The 18994-nt window shown below is 42.9% G+C and overlaps 1 protein-coding gene across 6 annotated transcripts in view; it reads left to right on the forward strand.

Annotated features, from left to right (window-relative positions):
• The window catches only part of VRK2 (VRK serine/threonine kinase 2), an 87729-nt gene that overhangs the window by 28078 nt on the left and 40657 nt on the right, over positions 1-18994 (forward strand). For all 6 annotated transcript variants that reach the window (XM_063443734.1, XM_063443733.1, XM_063443737.1 and 3 more), the window contains exons 7-8: positions 916-1008; positions 3432-3564. In XM_063443734.1, coding sequence (XP_063299804.1) covers positions 916-1008; positions 3432-3564 — 226 coding nt within the window. The remainder of the gene's footprint in view (positions 1-915; positions 1009-3431; positions 3565-18994) is intronic.

Here is an 18994-nt window from a genome sequence, read left to right on the forward strand (position 1 = left end):
AGGCTCTGGAGGCTGGCTTAACCCTCAGAATAAACATAGCAGTTTCTCTGAAACTGCTATGTTTATAAAAAAAAAGGGTAAAAGCTAGCTGGACCTGGCACCCAGACCACTTCATTAAGCTGAAGTGGTCTGGGTGCCTAGAGTGGTCCTTTAAGGGTCTGGAGAGCTTCTTTAATATGTACATGTTTCTCTTCCATTAGTTCATCCTCGCTTCACTTTTTTTTTCCCCTGTTCACCTTTTCATTTCCATTTTGAACCTCCATATGATCACCCTTATTTTCCTGGCCCCTGCACCCTTAACAATTAATAGGGCACTCCAAACACCCTCACATTTAATTTCTGCTCCAGTGCAAGTAATAACATGTATACTTGTATCCATAGGTGTGTGCAGCACTTTTACATTTTTATTTATTAACCTGTTATTTTTAAATTTATATAAAGTTTTCTGTTTTTTTTTTTTTTTTTTTAAATACTTAAATCGGCACTGCCGCCCCAATAATAACTTTAGTAGATTCAAGTTGTTATGGCAGCAGGAGTGTATGGAATTAGTATTACCTGCAGGGGTTAAACTGTTTTGCTACATTCCTGCTCCATGGTTTTCTTCCATGTCTGCTTCCACAGTCTGAGGAAGGTTTAGCTAGGTAGCCGGTGATAGGCTGAGAACATTAGATAGATAGATAGATTAAATAATAGGTACTATTCCCATCAATGGAATGCATTTTAAATAATATAATATTATTATTATTATTTTATTATTATTATTATTATTATTTTTTATTTTTTTTTGCAGTTTAACTGTCCTTTTTACTGAAAGCTGTGCAGTTGACAGTTTGTTCAACATACAATCTGCCAAACTGTTTCTAAAATATTTTTTTCAAGGTTTTACTTCAAATAATGTCTTTCTCTACATTTTAGCTTGACGTGTTGGAATACATACATGAACAGGAATATGTGCATGGCGATATAAAGGCAGCTAATATTCTTTTGTGCTACACAGATCCAAATAAGGTACTGTGATTTTGATGTTATCGTAGAATCAGACCTGACTAGAACCCCTTTAACTGAATATACTTGTCAGAAATGCATTCTAGAGACATTTTATTTTGTTTTCTCATTGCATTTTGTGTGATTGCAAACGAGCTGGCAGTGTCCCTCTCCAGCTCATGATTTTGGTTCTATTTCTCTAGACAAATAATGTGTCCCACTTTGTTGCAGACAATACAACTGGTTTTCTCAATGCGCAGAACAGTAAGAAAAAAAAGGTCCTTTTGCTTAGCTACTGCCAGGGTCACTAACAACTTTACCTGAGTCATTGATCCTAGTGAGGCTGTTACTGCTGTGCCTAGACCCTGCCAGTGGCACAATGCCTACACCATTTGTGATCAGGAGATACCATGGTAGATATATCCTGTTTAATAATTGTTTAATTGATCCTAGTGTGATACGGGTGGTCAGTTATTCAATACTGCTGTGCCAGTAGCACAGTAGCACTGTGGCGTCTCACAGTGTAAGGTCGTAGAAGAATCTGTAGTTGCAGAAGCAACTAGGCCCACAAATTTGACGACCAGGTCCTCGCTTCCCCTGGCACTGTAGTTCCTTCTATTGAAGCTAGTTCAAGCATGATGCCGTTTGTGTTCCAAGGAACACTATATATGGTCAGGAACACAAATGTGTATTCCTGACCCTATAGTGTTACACTAACTATTTACTCACCCCTGACCCTCCCTGTTCCCCTTAAAGCTAGTAAAATCTCACCTTGTTTCCAGTGCTGCGTGGGTCCACCTCTGCTGGCTCCGCTCCTGATCTGCCTCCTTGGCTAACATCATCAGAATTGATTCTCCCCCATAGGAGAGCATTGGATTGTCTGAGATTGTCAATTTTGATGATTTCAGCCAAACACAGCCCTGGCCAATTAGTATCTCCTCATAGAGATGCATTGAATCAATACATCTCTATGGGGAGCGTTCAGAGTCTCCATGCAGAGCGTGGAGATGCTAAATGTCAGTGCTGCGCCCCAGGACACACCTCTAGCAGCCATCTGAGGAGTGGCTACTGGAGGTGTCCCTAGGCTGTAATGAAAACACCGCCTTTTGTCTTTTGTTCACATACTTTTTCCACCTGCACTGTGAATGTTTACATGGTGTGTTCAATAAAAACATGGCAACATTTCATTCTTTGTGTGTTATTAGTTTAAGCAGACTGTGATTGTCTATTGTTGTGACTTAGATGATGATCGGATCACATTTTATGACCAATTTGTGCAGAAATCCATATCCTTCCAAAGGGTTCACATACTTTTTCTTGCAACTGTATGCATGTCCATAGCGTGTCCTCTTATTCATCCAGAGCCAGAGTGTCAGCTGCCATGATGTGATTTTATGATATATTCCATCTGCCTTCAGCTCTGTGAATGTTACGAGGAGTGAAGGCATTCGCTGCTCCTCGCACCACCTTTCTTCTAGCAACCTGCAACTGGACCGGACTAGAGCGACCCACTGGAAATTTCCCTGTGGGTCAGTCAGGCCCTATCTATATTTGAAAACAGATTACCAACCTAAAATAATTCTCTTTTTAGCATGAACATTTCTGTAGTTTTTTTTTTTTTTTTGTTTAGTGCTTTTTTTTCAGAATTTTAAAACCATATTAATGTAAATGCCCAAAAGCTGACAAATTATAAATCAGCATTGATGAAGAAGAATATACCCCTTTTGCCATAACTAAAGACATCAACGCTTGATTTCATTTGATACGTTCTGCATGGTTTGTTTCATTTATTTTTGCAATTGATTATGGAAGTTAATTGACTAAAAAGGATCAAAAAGAATGCTAAGTTTAACTCTAATCTTGACAGGTTACTGTTATCCTCTGATAACAGTTTATCCTGTAAGGCCTTGTCTGCAGCATTCGAGATGTGTTCCTTGTAACCTCATTTCCAATTTTCTTTTTGTTTTTACGAATTGTCGCTGAACGTGAACCTGCTTTAACTTCTAACTTTGTTTTCTATCTTGAAAAACCCCAAACTCTATGATTCTTTGCGGAGTTAAATAAAACTATTGGATCTGATCAGGCATTTTAGTGAAATGTAAAAGCTTCTAAGACATAAACTGAGAGGACACATAAAAGACACATTGCAGTTTATGATGTGTAGATACCCACCTGGAGAGATGAAAGCTGGGGAGTTAAAGAGGGAAAAAAAGACTGAAATCCAGCTAAATTCAGAAACAAGATATAACTGTGATGGGAAGAATTTAAAGAAGAAGGGTAACTGTTATTGCCCCCAGATGTACATATTTTATCTCGAGGTACCATTTGGTTTAATAAAATGCAGATCAAAGCTTGTCCTCAACCTATAAGTTTCTTAAGGCTTAATTATAAAGGTTATACTTCTAAAGGACAAAAGCATTATTCATTTATCTGTTCTTGTCTTCTAGGTTTATCTTGCAGATTATGGACTTTCTTACAGATACTGCCCTAATGGGATCCACAAACCATATAAAGAAAACCCAAAAAAGGGCCACAATGGGACTATTGAATTTACCAGCTTAGATGCTCACAAGGGAGTCGGTATGTGCTCTTTTTTATTATTGTATCAGTAGCTTAATTAAAGGATATGTAATTTGTGCAAAGTGAACTAGAGCCTCTTACTTTAGAAGAAGATTAATACATTACCCAGCACATTTTTATCTAATAATTTTAAAATGCAGCATGCCGGCAGATACATAATTTTACAAAAATCCTTATAAATTGAAAAATAATCTCTCTTTTTTTTTTGTGTTTTTTATTTTTTTTGTAAGTATTGCGTTCGATATCACGACAGTTATGTGATGGATTTTATTGCAAAAAGCAAAAAAAGGAGATTTACTTATGAAAAAGGCCTCACAGGTGCAAAATTGGGTGGGACATTAAGATCTGAATAATGGCAACAGATTTGTCAAAGGAGAAGTGTTGAAAAAAGACATTGAACGACATGTTCCAATTAACACTGAATTGTATTAGTTAGCACTTTGGGATACCTTAATGAACAAGCCTAAGGATTAATTCATTAAATGTCTCACTTTACCAAGACCTTGTATGCTGGTACAGAAACATTTCAATTGCGGTATCCTCAGACTATCATTTTAAATTTTATTAATTCTCTTTGTCCATCTGCTGGGGTTATTTTGCCCCATTGCATCATTAGAAAAATTTATGTCTAAAACAGTATATTCATATAGACCTAACAAGCATCTTGATGTGTTGAGGGTTTTTTTTTTTTTTTTTTTTACTAAGAACAAAGAATACCATAGTAACAGTGGCATTCAGAAAAAAATATATAATTTGTGCTAAAGTGGAATAGTATTCAGGTTATTTTTTTTAAAAAACAACACTAGCATCAGCTAAAGGAGGTTCTTTTCTTATCACTTAACTCTTACTGAGGTTCCCAAACCTAGTTTGTGACTAAAATTGGAATCAATTCAAATTGTGTTGTTTCCCTTATTTTAAATAAACGCCATGCGTGAAAGGCTAAATTTAATGGACTAAAGTAATTTTTGGCATATACTAATATGTAACTATGTCTTCCTCAATGAATAAATTTGCATACACATGTACATGTGGTAGGAACTACGTCCTTTTTCCCTTGTACATGTGGAACAATTTCCAGCCAGGTAGTCCCTGCATATCATTCCGCACCCGTTTCCTTGACTCTCAGTCCACCCGACAGGGCTGCCATCATAATACTTATGGTCCTTTATTAACCCACACATGCTTCCAGACGCATAAATATAAACTCACACACATATATATTCCAGACCCACTCATAGGAATATGTACACCTACCCAGATACATACTACCAGACAGACATATACTCACACAGTGATTCTTGATGCCAGACACATTGACAAACATAGATGCACAGGCAAACATACACATACCCACTGCCAGGCACACAAAAACACTAGCAAACACACATACATACACTGACAGAGACGCACACAAATGCAAATATTGAAATTCAAGATGTTTTAGCCTACTTTTTGCCTCCTTTTTGCCAGAAAGGTTGCTTCCTTGTGGTCTAGTTGCCCGACTGGACTACATAACATTATGGGGCCCCTTCCAGAACAAAAAGAAAGGCCGGTCCCCTTAACAGATAGCCCTGGTAGCCTCTGCATACAGGCAATGTCACCCTCTCCCTCCCCAGCTTAATTTTCCTTCCTCCCCTCCATCCCACTCTTAACCCTAAGTTCCATCTCCCTCTCTCTGACCATGCTCCATCTCTCTCTCCCTCTCTCTCCCTCTCTCTCCAAACCCAGCTCCATCTCCCCATCACCACCTAAGCTCCACCTCCCTGTCTTCCCCCCCCCCCAGCTCCATCACCCTCTCTCCCCTCCGCTCCATCTCCCTCTCTCCCCATTTCCATCTCCCTCTCTCCCCACTTCCATCTCCCTTTCTCCCCTTTAGCTCTATCTCCCTCTCTCCCCATCTCCCTCTCTCCCCTTTAGCTCCATCTCCCTCTCTCCCCTTTAGCTCCATCTCCCTCTCTCCCCTTTAGCTCCATCTCCCTCTCTCCCCTTTAGCTCCATCTCCCTCTCTCCCCTTTAGCTCCATCTCCCTCTCTCCCCTTTAGCTCCATCTCCCTCTCTCCCCTTTAGCTCCATCTCCCTCTCTCCCCTTTAGCTCCATCTCCCTCTCTCCCCTTTAGCTCCATCTCCCTCTCTCCCCTTTAGCTCCATCTCCCTCTCTCCCCTTTAGCTCCATCTCCCTCTCTCCCCTTTAGCTCCATCTCCCTCTCTCCCCTTTAGCTCTATCTCCCTCTCTCCCCTTTAGCTCCATCTCCCTCTCTCCCCTTTAGCTCCATCTCCCTCTCTCCCCTTTAGCTCCATCTCCCTCTCTCCCCTTTAGCTCCATCTCCCTCTCTCCCCTTTAGCTCCATCTCCCTCTCTCCCCATTTCCATCTCCCTCTCTCCCCATTTCCATCTCCCTCTCTCCCCATTTCCATCTCCCTCTCTCCCCATTTCCATCTCCCTCTCTCCCCATTTCCATCTCCCTCTCTCCCCTCAGCTCCATGTACATCTCTCCCCTCAGCTCCATGTACATCTCTCTCCTCAGCTCCATCTCTCTCCTCAGCTCCATCTCCCTCTTCACTCCATCCCCCCTCTCTTCCTTTAGCCCCATCCCCCTCTCTTCCCTCCCCTCCATCCCACTCTCAACCTGCAGTTCCATCTCTCTCTCTGATCATGCTCCATCTCTCTCTCTCTCTCTCTCTCTCCCTCTCTCTCCAAACCCAGCTCCACCTCCCTCTCTCCCCCTGCTCAATCTCCATCTCTCCGCTTAGCTCCATCTCCCTCTCTACCACCCAGTACTATCTCCCTTTCTCTCACCTAGCTTCATCTTCATTTCCCCCCCCCCCCAGGCTCCATCTTCTCCCCCCCCCCCCCCAGTTTGATCTCCCTCTCTCTTCTCCATCCCTCTTACCCGTTGATGCCTGCACTATGCTTCAGGCCCTGTTCGCCAGTTAGAAGGCCGCAAGACCCCAATGAATGCGAGGTCTTAGGTGGCCACCTAAATCACCTAATTAGAGAGTCGCCTATGCTTAGAGTACCTAGGTTCCTTTCAGTAAGTGTTTAGGAAGGCTCTGTAAGTCCCATGCAGGGAGTTGTGACTATGGTTGTATAAAGAGATTTCACTCCTAAATGGCAGATAATTGACCAGTGAGATTGCAGGGGTATGATATATATCTACACCAAAACTGCTTCATTAAGCTAAAGTTGTTTTTGTGCCTATAGTGTCCCACTAAACTCCAAAAAGCCACATAAAAAGTGCTGAAAACAAGTGCCCTCTAGAGGACAAGTGCCTGTAGGAAGGTGCCTCTTCTTATGTGAAATCCAACCAATGTCTGGACTGGGTTTTGCATCGTATCACAGCACCAATAACTTGTACAGTCAACCATATATATGTAGATTGTGTACATCCTGCGGAACATGCCTTCAAAGAAGGTAAGCCAATTATGAATCACACATTTACATCTAACTTTGTTGCATTAAATTATACATTATTTCATATATTTGGCTGATGATTGCTCTACAAAAAGAACTGTTATTTACTTCTTTATAAATCCTTTAAGTGTTGTATTTTAAAAAACAAAACAAAAAAAATGTCCTTGTTGCCTTTCATATATTCTACTTACTTAAACTCACTTTGATGGTATCGGAAACACATTTCCAGCTAAATTACATACATAGTCCTTTTATTGGATATTGATTATACTGCCCTGCATTCCCAGGCAGACTTAATTCAACAATTTCCTAATTAGTTAAAGTCATAACCTATGTCTTGTATTCATTTACCATTAATTAAACCTTAGTTGTTTATTACACTGCAGTCTCAGTCCAACAGAAAGTTAAGAGAACAATGCAAAAAAAAAGCGCTTGAGGAGGGCGATGGCATGGAGGTCAAAACTGGAAATATATTTTATGACGTTTAACTGTTGATGTAATAGATTGGAATCAATGTGGTCAATGCGGCAAAACATTCTCAGTTGCTTTGTCAGAAAGACAAAAAGTCAATTGAAATATTATACCACTTATTTTTACATGCTGAGTGCATATACTTTTTTTTTTTTTTTTTTTTTTTTTTTTTCTGTTTTTGCTTTATTTTAATGACTGTACTCAATGTGGGGTCCAGGTGATCATGAGGGTTATGAAGGTGGTCTTTAATATTCGTAAAAGTGCAAATAGTAGGAGAATGATTTGTATTAAAGGAACACTCGAACGTTGGGAATACAAACATAGACCTCTAATGTTAGTGATGTGGGATCCAAGGCTCAAAATGTCCACTTGTCAAGTAGAACTTCCCCAATAATGAGTGAGTAACTTTTAAGGCTTGACTAGTAGCATTGAACTTCATATTTGAAACCCTTGTAGAGTTTAAGCCCCCCTGCCCAGAGATTAATTTACATTTAGTCCCCCAGTATCTCACACAATCCATTTGGAAGCATTGGTGGGCTATTGGGTATGTGCGGTTATCTTTGCGCTGGGCCAGTCCGCATCTCCTGACTAAATGCATTTCTATGGATAGTGTTTGAACTCTCCATGGAGATGTCAAATGTCGGTCCTGCAGTCTTTGCAGACTTTATATATCTGGTCTATTTTTTTCTATCTATATGTCTCTGAATTAAGCTATTATCTACACAATATGTGTTGGGACAATCATGTTTTTTTTTTTTTATTATTATTTTCTACTTGTCTCATTCCATTCTATCTCTGTAGACATTAATCTTGTTGATTCAGCCAGAATATTGGACCACTTTGCAAGTGGTGGCACGCTTATTTTTACCGTATGTTTGAAGTTTGTAAGTGCATTTGCTTTATTCAATTTTATAGTGATATACAGTATTGCACAATGTTGATCTCTCCATTTTCTCCATCTACATATGGTGGAATTGCTGCAGAATATATTACCATAAACTGCATATACCCATAAAGGGGATAAAAACTCAAATATCCTTTTTCCATTGTGATGGTATTTCCACTCCATGGGGATTGGTGTTCTCTACAATATTACAATATTTGCTATATATGTAAGATTAGCTGCATCCATTTTTACAAGAATACGTACAGTAACTACTGGGAGTTTGAACATAAATTTGCAACATTCCACTACTGATCTTCTTAGCCTTTTGAATTGTTTTTTATTATTATGTAAGATGTTTTTTTATTTTTTTAAATAAATTAAATGGTTTGAGTCCCCTTTTTACTTGCATTATTTTCAGCAGTGTAAACACATCAGACAAGCAGTGTTTACACTGCAGAGTGTGCATGGACAGTCTCTTTGCTCCAGAATCACTATATTCACCTATTGTAGTTCTGGTACTCAGAGTGTCCCACTCGAAACATTGCATCACTGGTATTATTGAAATGTTGGGAGGTATGCATATGTTTTTGAGTGTTTCTCCAGTGGCTGAAATAATTGAAACATATATCTGCACATTCTAGGACTTTGGTGTTTTGACCTTGAGGGGCCTCATATGATCTATCAGCTAGTCTGCTAAATTGTTCACTGTGCTTGTTTACATCCCTTGTGGTTTTTATATACAGTGGAAATGTATGTGTGATATTATATATAATTTATAAATATATATTTCTTCAGTGGATGTGATTATCTAAAGTAGAATAATTGCAATCTCACAATCTATAGAGTTCAGAAACAAAGTGTCAGAATGACGTCACAAGCACACAGCATTAAGTGAGATACTAAAATCGACATCATTTTTTTTTATTCTTTATTTTGTCGTGACACAACGAATTGCATACTCAGTTTGGTACCATATGACATTGGTTTACATCATTCGGCAAGGTATAACATGGTTCAGAATAATCGTTCACCTGACATGCAGTAGGGTTACTACAATCACATTGTACCCACATTCACTTACCATCAGGGCCTGGTTATACATCAGTTTCCCAGGTTAGAGTTTTCCCAGGGTTCCCAGATTTTTTGGAAGGATTTGGAGGTGCCCCTTAATCTAGCTGTCAGGTCGTCCATCAAGTGGACTTCTTTTACTCTGTTAATGACCCCCGCTATGGGTGGTGTGCCTGGTTTGAGCCAGTCTGAGGCTACTGCCCTCCTGGCTGCTAAGGTTATCTTATGGAGTAGCTTTTGCTCTTGCCTAGTCCAGCCGTCGAGTGTCCTGCTTAATAGAAAGAGCCATGGGTCGAGGTCTGGAGGTCTGCCAAAGACCTGGCCAGTAGTGCCTGTATCTGTTTCCAAAATGTGACCATCTGCGTACATCCCTCTCTGGCCACATCCCCTCCAGCACTCATCTGTAGAGGTCTTGTGCATTTGGTATAGTTTAACTGGTGTAGTGTACCAGCGCAGCATTGTTTTGATAGATTGTTCCTGGAAGGTAACGCATACCGACGAGGTATGGTTCGCCTCCCAGATCTCTTGCCACTTTATGCCTTCCAATGTGTCTCCTAGGTCCCTCTCCCATTGATCCGTATAAGCTAATTTGCCCCAGTCCCTTGCTTCTGAACAGAGGTGGGCGTACATGAGCGTTATCATGCCTTTGGGTATTATTTCTTGGAGGCAGATGCGCTTGAAGAATGTCATCTGTTTCCGGGCCGCCGTCTTTGTGTGCCAGGTTCGCAAAATCCCTGATTTGTATGTATCTAAAAAAATCCGCTGGGGTGAGATGGCCCCGCTGTCTAAGTGTGTCAAAGGTGATGACCTCTGTTCCCTCGTATAGGTAGCAGATGCGTTGTAAGCCTATCCTTTCTAGGTTTTTGAAGTCTCTCGCCGTCATACCTGGGATGAAGGCTTTGTTGCGTAAGTATGGCATAATAGGGTATGGGTCCGATGCCAACTGGTATTTAAGTTTGAAGGTGTCCCATATCTGAATAGAGTTAATGATAGACGGGCATGTGACCCTGATCTCGGGTCTGAATTCCTTGGGTACCCACATGAGGAGCTGCGGGAGATCAGCACCCGTCATGAGGGATTCTATGTCTGCCCATTTGCGGTCCCCTGGCGGGGAGTGCCACCTGTGATAATTGAGTCGCTATGTAATAGTAGTATATGTTAGGGAGTCCCAGTCCCCCTCTCGTGCGTGGCCTATATAAGCTATATCTGGATATTCTATGTCTCTTGTTCTGCCATATAAAGCCTCGATCGCCCTCTGTAGGGGTTGCAGGGAGGCTTTAGTGACGCGAATGGGGAGCGCCTGAAACACGAATAATATTCTAGGCAGGATGGTAATTTTAACGGCGTGAATTCGCCCTATCCACCCACGTCTCCACCTCCCTCACTAATTGTTTTATTAAGGGCGTGTAGTTTTGGTCGTAGAGTTTTTCTGGTTTGGCTGTATTGGCGAATACCTAAATATTTGAGTGCCTGTTGCTCTATATTTATGTGGTATGTATCATGGCTGCGGTTGCTGCCGTTACCCCTATGGGGAGGGCACCCGATTTTGCCATATTCGCTTTGTAACCGGAAATGGCCCCGAAGGTACCCAGCACCCCTTGTAAGACCCTCATGGATTGAACCGGGTTGGTCAGAGCCAAGAGCACATCAACCACATAGGCCGACACCAGGAATTTCTGGCCTCCCACCCCTACTCCCTTGATGCCTGGATGCCTCTGTAGCGCCTGTAGCAGGGGTTCTAATGATAGAACAAACAACAGAGGGGAGAGGGGACATCCCTGCCTTGTACCGTTGGAAAGGTCGGAGCGGGGCCCCCGAGATCCTCACCTGTGCCCTGACATTGGTATACATTGCGTTTAATAAGGTCATGAACTGTTCGGGGAATCCTAGGTGGGTCAGCAGAGTAAACAGGTATGGCCATAGCACCCGATCAAATGCTTTTTCCGCGTCGAGTGACACGAAAAGTGTTGGGGTTTTCGTGGCCACCTGTCTCCATATCAAGTCTGTGTTTCTGCGGGTGTTTTCGAATAGCTGTCTGTTTGGTATGAAGCCAACTTGATCTGCGTCTATCAGAGACGCGAGGAATGGGTTAAGGCGCCTGAATTTTCGCTAGGATTTTCATATGATGGTTTATGAGTGATATGGGCCTGTAACTCTCTTGTTTTGGCAGTAATATGATGGTGGCAAGGGACATATCCGGATTGGGGGTGCCTCCCGTCTGAAATCCCTGGAATACCGTTGCTAAGTGGGGGACTAGTTCCTCTCGGAACGTTTTGTAGTAACTACCGTCGAACCCGTCGGGTCCTGGGGCTTTGTTCCCTTTCAGTAATGTTATTGCTCGGTCTATTTCGTCGGGAGTGATCTCTGCTGCCAAGGTGTCCACTGCTTCTTGGGACAGCTTGGGGAGGCTGAGATCTTGTACGAATCTAAGGGTTGCCTCATCGTTCCACAACGGCCAGGTTTCTGAGTTTGGGGAGTGGTTATAGAGGGATTTATAGTAGTCTGTAAACTAGGGATCGACCGATATTGATTTTTTTAGAGCCAATACCGATACCGATATTCTGTGAACTTTCAGGCCGATAGCCGATATAATTTGCCGATATTCTGTACATTTACCATTTTGGAAAATAAAAACTATTTCTAAAGGTAAATGCACAAAATATAAATGCCACGTGTAGTGGATGCAGTGTGTTTAGACAGGGGAGCTGTGTGTGTGTGTAGTGGATGCAGTGTGTGTTTGTGTAGTGTGTGTGTGTGTAGTGGATGCAGTGTGTGTGTGTGTGTGTGTGTGTGTAGTGGATGCAGTGTGTGTTTGTGTAGCGTGAGTGTTGTGGATGCAGTGTGTGTTTTTGTAGTGTGTGTTGTGGATGCAGTGTGTGTTTGTGTAGTGGATGCAGTGTGTATTTGTCTAGTGTGTGTAGTGGATGCAGTGTGTATTTGTCTAGTGTGTATATAATGAAAGCAGAGTGTTTGTGTAGTGTGCGTAAAGTGGATGCAGTGTGTGTAAAGTGAATGCTGTATATATTAAATGCAGAGTGTGTTTGTTTGTGTAGTGTGGGTATATAAGAAATGCAGAGTGTGTGTATTTGTGTAGTGTGTGTGTGTATAGTGAATGTAGTGTGTTTATATAATGCAGTGTGTTTGTGCAGTGTGCATTATATACACACACTGAATTATATAAACACACTACACAAACACACTGTTTATATAATGCAGTGTTTATATAATGCAGTGTTTATATAATGCAGTGTTTATATAATGCAGTGTTTATATAATGCAGTGTTTATATAATGTAGTGTTTATATAATGCAGCGTGTTTATATAATGCAGCGTGTTTATATAATGCAGCGTGTTTATATAATGCAGCGTGTTTATATAATGCAGCGTGTTTATATAATGCAGCGTGTTTATATAATGCAGCGTGTTTATATAATGCAGCGTGTTTATATAATGCAGCGTGTTTATATAATGCAGCGTGTTTATATAATGCAGCGTGTTTATATAATGCAGTGTGTTTATATAATGCAGCGTGTTTATATATTGCAGCGTGTTTATATAATGCAGCGTGTTTATAATGTTGTGTGTGTGTATATAATATAGTGTGTGTGTGTGTGTATATAATGCAGTGTGTGTTTGTATAGTGTGTGTATATAATGCAGTGTGTTTGTGTACTGTGCATTATATACACACACACTATACAAACACACACTGCATTATATACACACACTATACAAACACACACTGCATTATATACACACATACTATACAAACACACACTGCATTATATACACACACTATACAAAACACTGCATTATATACACAGTGTGTTTGTGTAGTGTGTGTGTATAATAATGGAGTGTGTGTGTAAGGGGGCATTTTTTATTATATTAAATTATAAAAAATTTAATATGGCAAAATTTAATATGGCCAGCGTGCCGCGCGGAGCGTTGCCATGGTAACCCATGGCAACGCTCTGACGGCCGCGGGTCTCGCGAGGTTTACACTGGGGAGCTGGAGGAGCTGCTGGGAGGTGAGTAAACGCTTGCTGCCCGCCCCCCCCCAGGACCGCCGGGCTTGTAATGAGCCTGGCGGTCCTGGGAGGTATTATCGGCAATATCGGTATCTCTATTGGCCGATACCGATATCGCCGAAAATACCAAATATCGGCCGATTATATCGGTAAAACCGATAATCGGTCGATCCCTACTGTAAACACCTCCTCGATATCGCTGGGCAACGTTTTGACCGTCTTATCAGTATGGCGGATGGAAGTTATGTGGCCTTGTTTCGCTCTGGGTCTGAGGACTCGTGCTAATAGGGTGTCCATTTTATTTGCCCGCTCGTAGAAGTTTATTTTGGTCCAGGTCATGGCTCTCGCTGTATCGTCCACTAACAATGTGCGTAATGCATGGCGTGTCACCTCTACTCGTCTATACATGTCCCCGTTTGGCTGGTCTTTATGTTTTTGTTCTAATGTCTGCTGTTCTAAAATTCTGTCAAGAGTCTCTGCAGGCTTTGGGCTTTTATTTTCTTTTTGGCAGTTGCTATCTTAATGAGCGATCCTCTTATTACTGTTTTATGTGCTGCCCATATTAGTTCCGGGCGTATGTCCGGTGTGTCATTGGAGTTGAAAAACTCCAGAATGTCTGCACAGATCTGTTCCACGATCTCTGGGTCCTTTTAGTAGGGATGAGTTTAACTTCCACGTCCATGGGGGAGCATTGCATAAGTTCCCCATAGTGACGTGGACGTCTGCGTGGTCCGACCACGAGATGGATCCTATCTTTGACCCTGTAACCCGTGCAAGCGAACGCTCATTAATCAAGAACATATCAATTCTAGAACATGTACCGTGAGGCGCCGAGTAGAATGTGAAATCCCTCGTGCTCGGATGATGTGCTCTCCATATATCCACCAACCCGGTGTCCCTGGGTCCCTGGGGCATTACGTTGTGCGCTTCTATCTGTCGTCGGATTTGTCACTGGGTTCATGTCTCCCCCCAGGATGACATGTCCGTTGTTTAGTGTTCTGAGTTTGGTTGTTAGGTCGTCCCAGAAACCTTGGTCTGGGTGGTTTGGGGCGTAAACATTTATGAGATGTATCTTGTGTGAAAGTAGTGTGCCTGAAACTATTATGTACCTCCCGTTCGGGTCTGCCGTGGTGGAGTCTATTTTTAAGGGGCAGCTATTACAAATTAGGACCGCAACCCCATTATGCTTTGTGTGTTTTTGGGCTTCGTAGGAAACCCTAAATGTTTGGTCCTTTAACTGAAATGTCGCTTGTTTCGGTATATGCGTTTCCTGGATAAAAGCAATGTCAGACTTCATTCTCTTCAGCTCCCTGAAAAGAAGCCGTCTCTTGGTCGGCGTGTTAACCCCTTTTACATTTAAAGATGAGATCTTCAGGGCCATGCTATCATTTTAGAAGTGTCGCCTTTCTGCACGCCCACCTCTGTCCACGTCTGGACCCCCACACCCCGCCACCCAGGTCCCCCACCCCAGGGTGGAAAGGGAATGGACAACAGGGTTAGGGCAAAGGGGAGGGTAAAGATAAGAAAGCGAAGAAGAATAAGAAAGATAGAAAACCACGCACGCACGGCGCTCGGCTGTATTCGTCTGGTCTTATCTGTCGCCAGACTGGTGTGGGGTTCACAATACCCCATCTCGTCTGCGCTCCGCGCTAGAGGGAGATGTGGATGTATGAGCCGCTAACCATTTTGCGCTGTCTTGTAATGTGTTATAACGGTGTTTGTTTGCCGTGTGTTCTACTCCCATGTGTAACATGCCACAAATTACCGGTTCGTACATAGGTTTCAGGTAGAAGGTATACAATATTGCAGGGCCAACAGTGGCCAAGGAACCCCGGTTGGGGGGGTTTCTCTTTTTTTTTTTTTTTTTTTTTTTTTTTTAGGTTTTGTAACACTCCTCTCAAAAAACCACCATCCCAACCAGCCTTAGATCAGGCTCTTTAGCCCCTCGGTGTTCCCCACCTCCTGGGAGGTTCTCATGGTGCCCTCACCCCCTCTCCCCTCGCTGGGATGGCCTGGCTGCGCTGGCCTCCCACCCCCACCGGAGGGCCCCTTGCCTAATTCCTCCTGCCCACTTGTGGCTCCCTCTAGGACTAGTGGGGTGAGGGCCAACCGCCCAGCTGCTTACCAGGCTGCCTTGCTGCCTGTGGCTCCCCACCGGCAGGTCTATCTGGCTAAGACCCCAGGGCGGGCCCGTGGGTGGTGTGTCATGTTAGGGAGTGAGAGTGGAACGGGACCAGTGGGATGCTGGCCTGCCAGGGGTGGATGCTCCTAACCGATCCGCTATCCTACCGGGGATAGGGGCTTAGTTGCAATCCTTATGGGTGTTTTGGTTTTCTTGTGCTTTTGTGGGTAGTTTGCCATTTAATAATGGGAAAGGCTTTTTTAAAAAAAAATAAAAAATTTATTATTGGTTTTTGGTTATTACCCCTGTGGTTTTCACCCATGCGCCCGTTAACTGCTATTGCTGGTTGAGTGGCCCACTACCTGCCGGCAACCCTCTTGTGTCCCCCTGTTTTGGGGTTTTGGCGTTCCTATGTGCAGGGATACCCACTTTTCTCGCCCCCCCCCTGCCGTTCGAGGGAAGCTACCCTGCCCGCTACCCTCTAACTCTTGAGGCTGTGGGGTGGCCCTAAGGGGAGAGGGTGGCACCGCGCCCACCCTGGTGTGTTAATGTCCCTTTACACCATCTCGCCTTACTGTACAGGCTCTGAGAAGACCAAGCGTGTTGGTCGCCCACCCGTGTCTCCGGTCTCTCCCCCCACCCCCAGTCCCAGAGTCCCGCTCTGTGCGAGCCCGCCAAAAAAAAAAGTGATGGGAGTCCCGGTCACCCACTCCCACCCCACCCAAATAAAGTCACTGGTCCCCCCCCACACTGGGTTACGCCTAGTCACTCCGCTGCCCCGCTCAGATTCTCCGACCTTCCACCCATGTACGATACCCGTTCCGGGCGTCAGTGCCTCCGTGCTCCTGCCTCCTGCCACTCCGTCGGTAGGGGAACGAGGTCTTCACCGGCCTCCTCTCTTACCGACAGCTGCGCCGGGGTTGGGACCTGCAGCTCTTGTAAGAATTTCTTGGGGTCGCCCCCAGGCGCCAGAACCTGGGCTCTCCCTCCTCGGAAAGCTAACAGCTTAATCGGGTGGCCCCAGGCATAGCGCACACCTGCTTCTCTCAGGGCTTCTGTGATGGGCCTCCACTTTCTTCGACGCTGCAGAGTGCTGGGAGCCAAATCCTGGTACAGCTGCAGGGCTGCCCCTTCGTAGTGCAGTCCTTCATCTCTGCATTTTCTCATCAGGGCCTCCTTCGTTGGAAAGTGGAGGAACCTGATGATGACATCTCTTGGGGAATTGGGCTCCTGTCTCCTTGCACGGAGGGCCCTGTGAGCTTGTTTGATGCTCCATTGTTCTGCCGGTAAGTCAGGCAGCAAGGGCTGGAACAGTGTGAGGAGTGTAGGCTCCAGGGGGACTTCGCCCTCTCTTTCCGGCAGGCCCCTCAGACGTACGTTGTTTCTCCTGGAACGGTTTGCCATGTCCTCCATGGCTAGCTCCATGTCAGCTACCTGAGATTCCAGCTTACGCACGTGGGACACGACCGTGTTGTGTGCCCTGGTCATGTCTTCCAGGCGGTCTTCCAGCCTCAAAGTTCTCGCACCCAGTGCCGAGATTTCGGCTCGGAGGAGAGAGGTGGACCGCTCTATCTCCCCATGCCAAGTAGTTCTGGACATCTGCCAGCTTGGTAAGGATTTGCGCCGCCTCTCCCCCCTTGGGGCTCGCAGTCATCGCCCCGTGTGGTGAGGGAGAGCGTGGTGTGGGGCCTAAGCCGGCGCCATCTTGGCTCTCAGCAGCGCCGGCCTTTTGGACGGTCAGCATGTCCAGAACAGTGGTCCCGGGATCTGGACCTTTCTTGTGCGGTTTCTTGGTACTGCGTTTGTCCATTAGAGCGTGTAGAAGAATAGCTAAAACTGCTTTTATATGCTATATTTAGCGCTGTGGGAACGGAGCTCTAGCTAGATGCGTCCAGCTCGTTCCCTGGTCAGGCCACGCCCCCAATCAACATTTTTGTTGCATTGTAGGCCTTGCGCACACAAGAAAAAAAAAACTCCATGTTTTTTCTTTTGCAAAAACACTTCTATGGATATGATGAGATTTTTCTTTTTACCAGCTATAAAATATTGTCACTTATGAGCACAGAGCAGGAGCAGGGGATATCAATTACTCACAATATGCAACCTGATGCCTTTGAAGCATTACAATGAATCACGTTAAAGTGCCTTTGCTTTCGGAACGTAAAACTCCAAACTCTGGAACACTTTTAAAACTGGGAATAAGAAATGTAGTCATTCAAATTGGATGTCTAATAGAGATTATATATCGTGTGTGTATATGTATATGTATATTCACTTAAACTATCAATTATGAATGATATTATTAAGAACTGTAAAATCCATAAATTAGGATAAAATGTGTGTGTAAGGAAGCATTTTCTGTTTATTTTGTATGTATATTTGGTATGATTAAAAAAAATAATTTATATATATATATATATATATATATATATATATATATCATAACTGTTCTAACTATTTCTATTTTACAGTGTATAATCTGAAATTAAGAGTATTTCTTTTTTACAGTATACAATCTGAAATTGAAAGAATTGTCCATAATATAAGATGTACATATTAAAGATGTAGCATTTATTTTGTAATAAAACCATTGCACAGTAATGGCACAATCACTTGATAATATATTTATATGTGTAGAATATTTTCATAGCCCCCTCAGCCTATTTATTGCCACATTTAATTTCAAAAGCCCGTACGTTGTTTGATAATTAAAGAGAATTCTTTCTGTGTTTGAGGCACTGCTTTAATTTGTTACATTGTTAGTAGTGCTAAAAGTAATATTAGGATCAATGCACGCTATAGATTTTTGTAGAATTTTCCAGTTTCAAAGCATGCAGTCAATACCTAATTTCTTTGTAGGTATTCCACACTTAATGTATTGAGGCGCTTTTTTATTTATTTATTTTTTAAAGTCTTTTTATACTGTTGTCGTCATTGAAAGACCTGTGAGTGTGTGTGTGTGTGTGTGTGTATATATATATAGTTACAAATGAAAAATTATTAGAAATGTAAAATAATTGTTTTGCATAAATGCGCATTCTTTTTTCTTTGCTTGCTTTATTAAATCTCGCGTTCAAGTTCAACAGTTAATGTTAACACTTTCCTTGCCAACGGTGGCATCACAGTAGAGAACGCATGCAAAAAAGTGGTTTAAATTGAGGAGTAACCATTGATGCATTTAACTGCAGTTTGTTACATTGGTAATGCACTGCACAATTACAGTAGCTGGAGAGTCATCTCATCTCTCTGATCTAAATTAATGCAGCAGCATATCTGTCCCTTCGGTACTGTTTAAAATGTAAATTTAGTTTGCTATGCGTAAGAAATTTGTGGAGGATCTTGATAAGGATTCCTTGGTAGTATAACCCCTCTGTAATTTACTTGTGGCTCGGCTAGTAGATGAGAATAGATAAGCTACTGTAAACCAAGTGAAAGAGGCTTT

Source organism: Pelobates fuscus, chromosome 2 (genome assembly GCF_036172605.1).
Source record: "Pelobates fuscus isolate aPelFus1 chromosome 2, aPelFus1.pri, whole genome shotgun sequence".
Classification (NCBI taxonomy): Eukaryota; Metazoa; Chordata; class Amphibia; order Anura; family Pelobatidae; genus Pelobates; species Pelobates fuscus.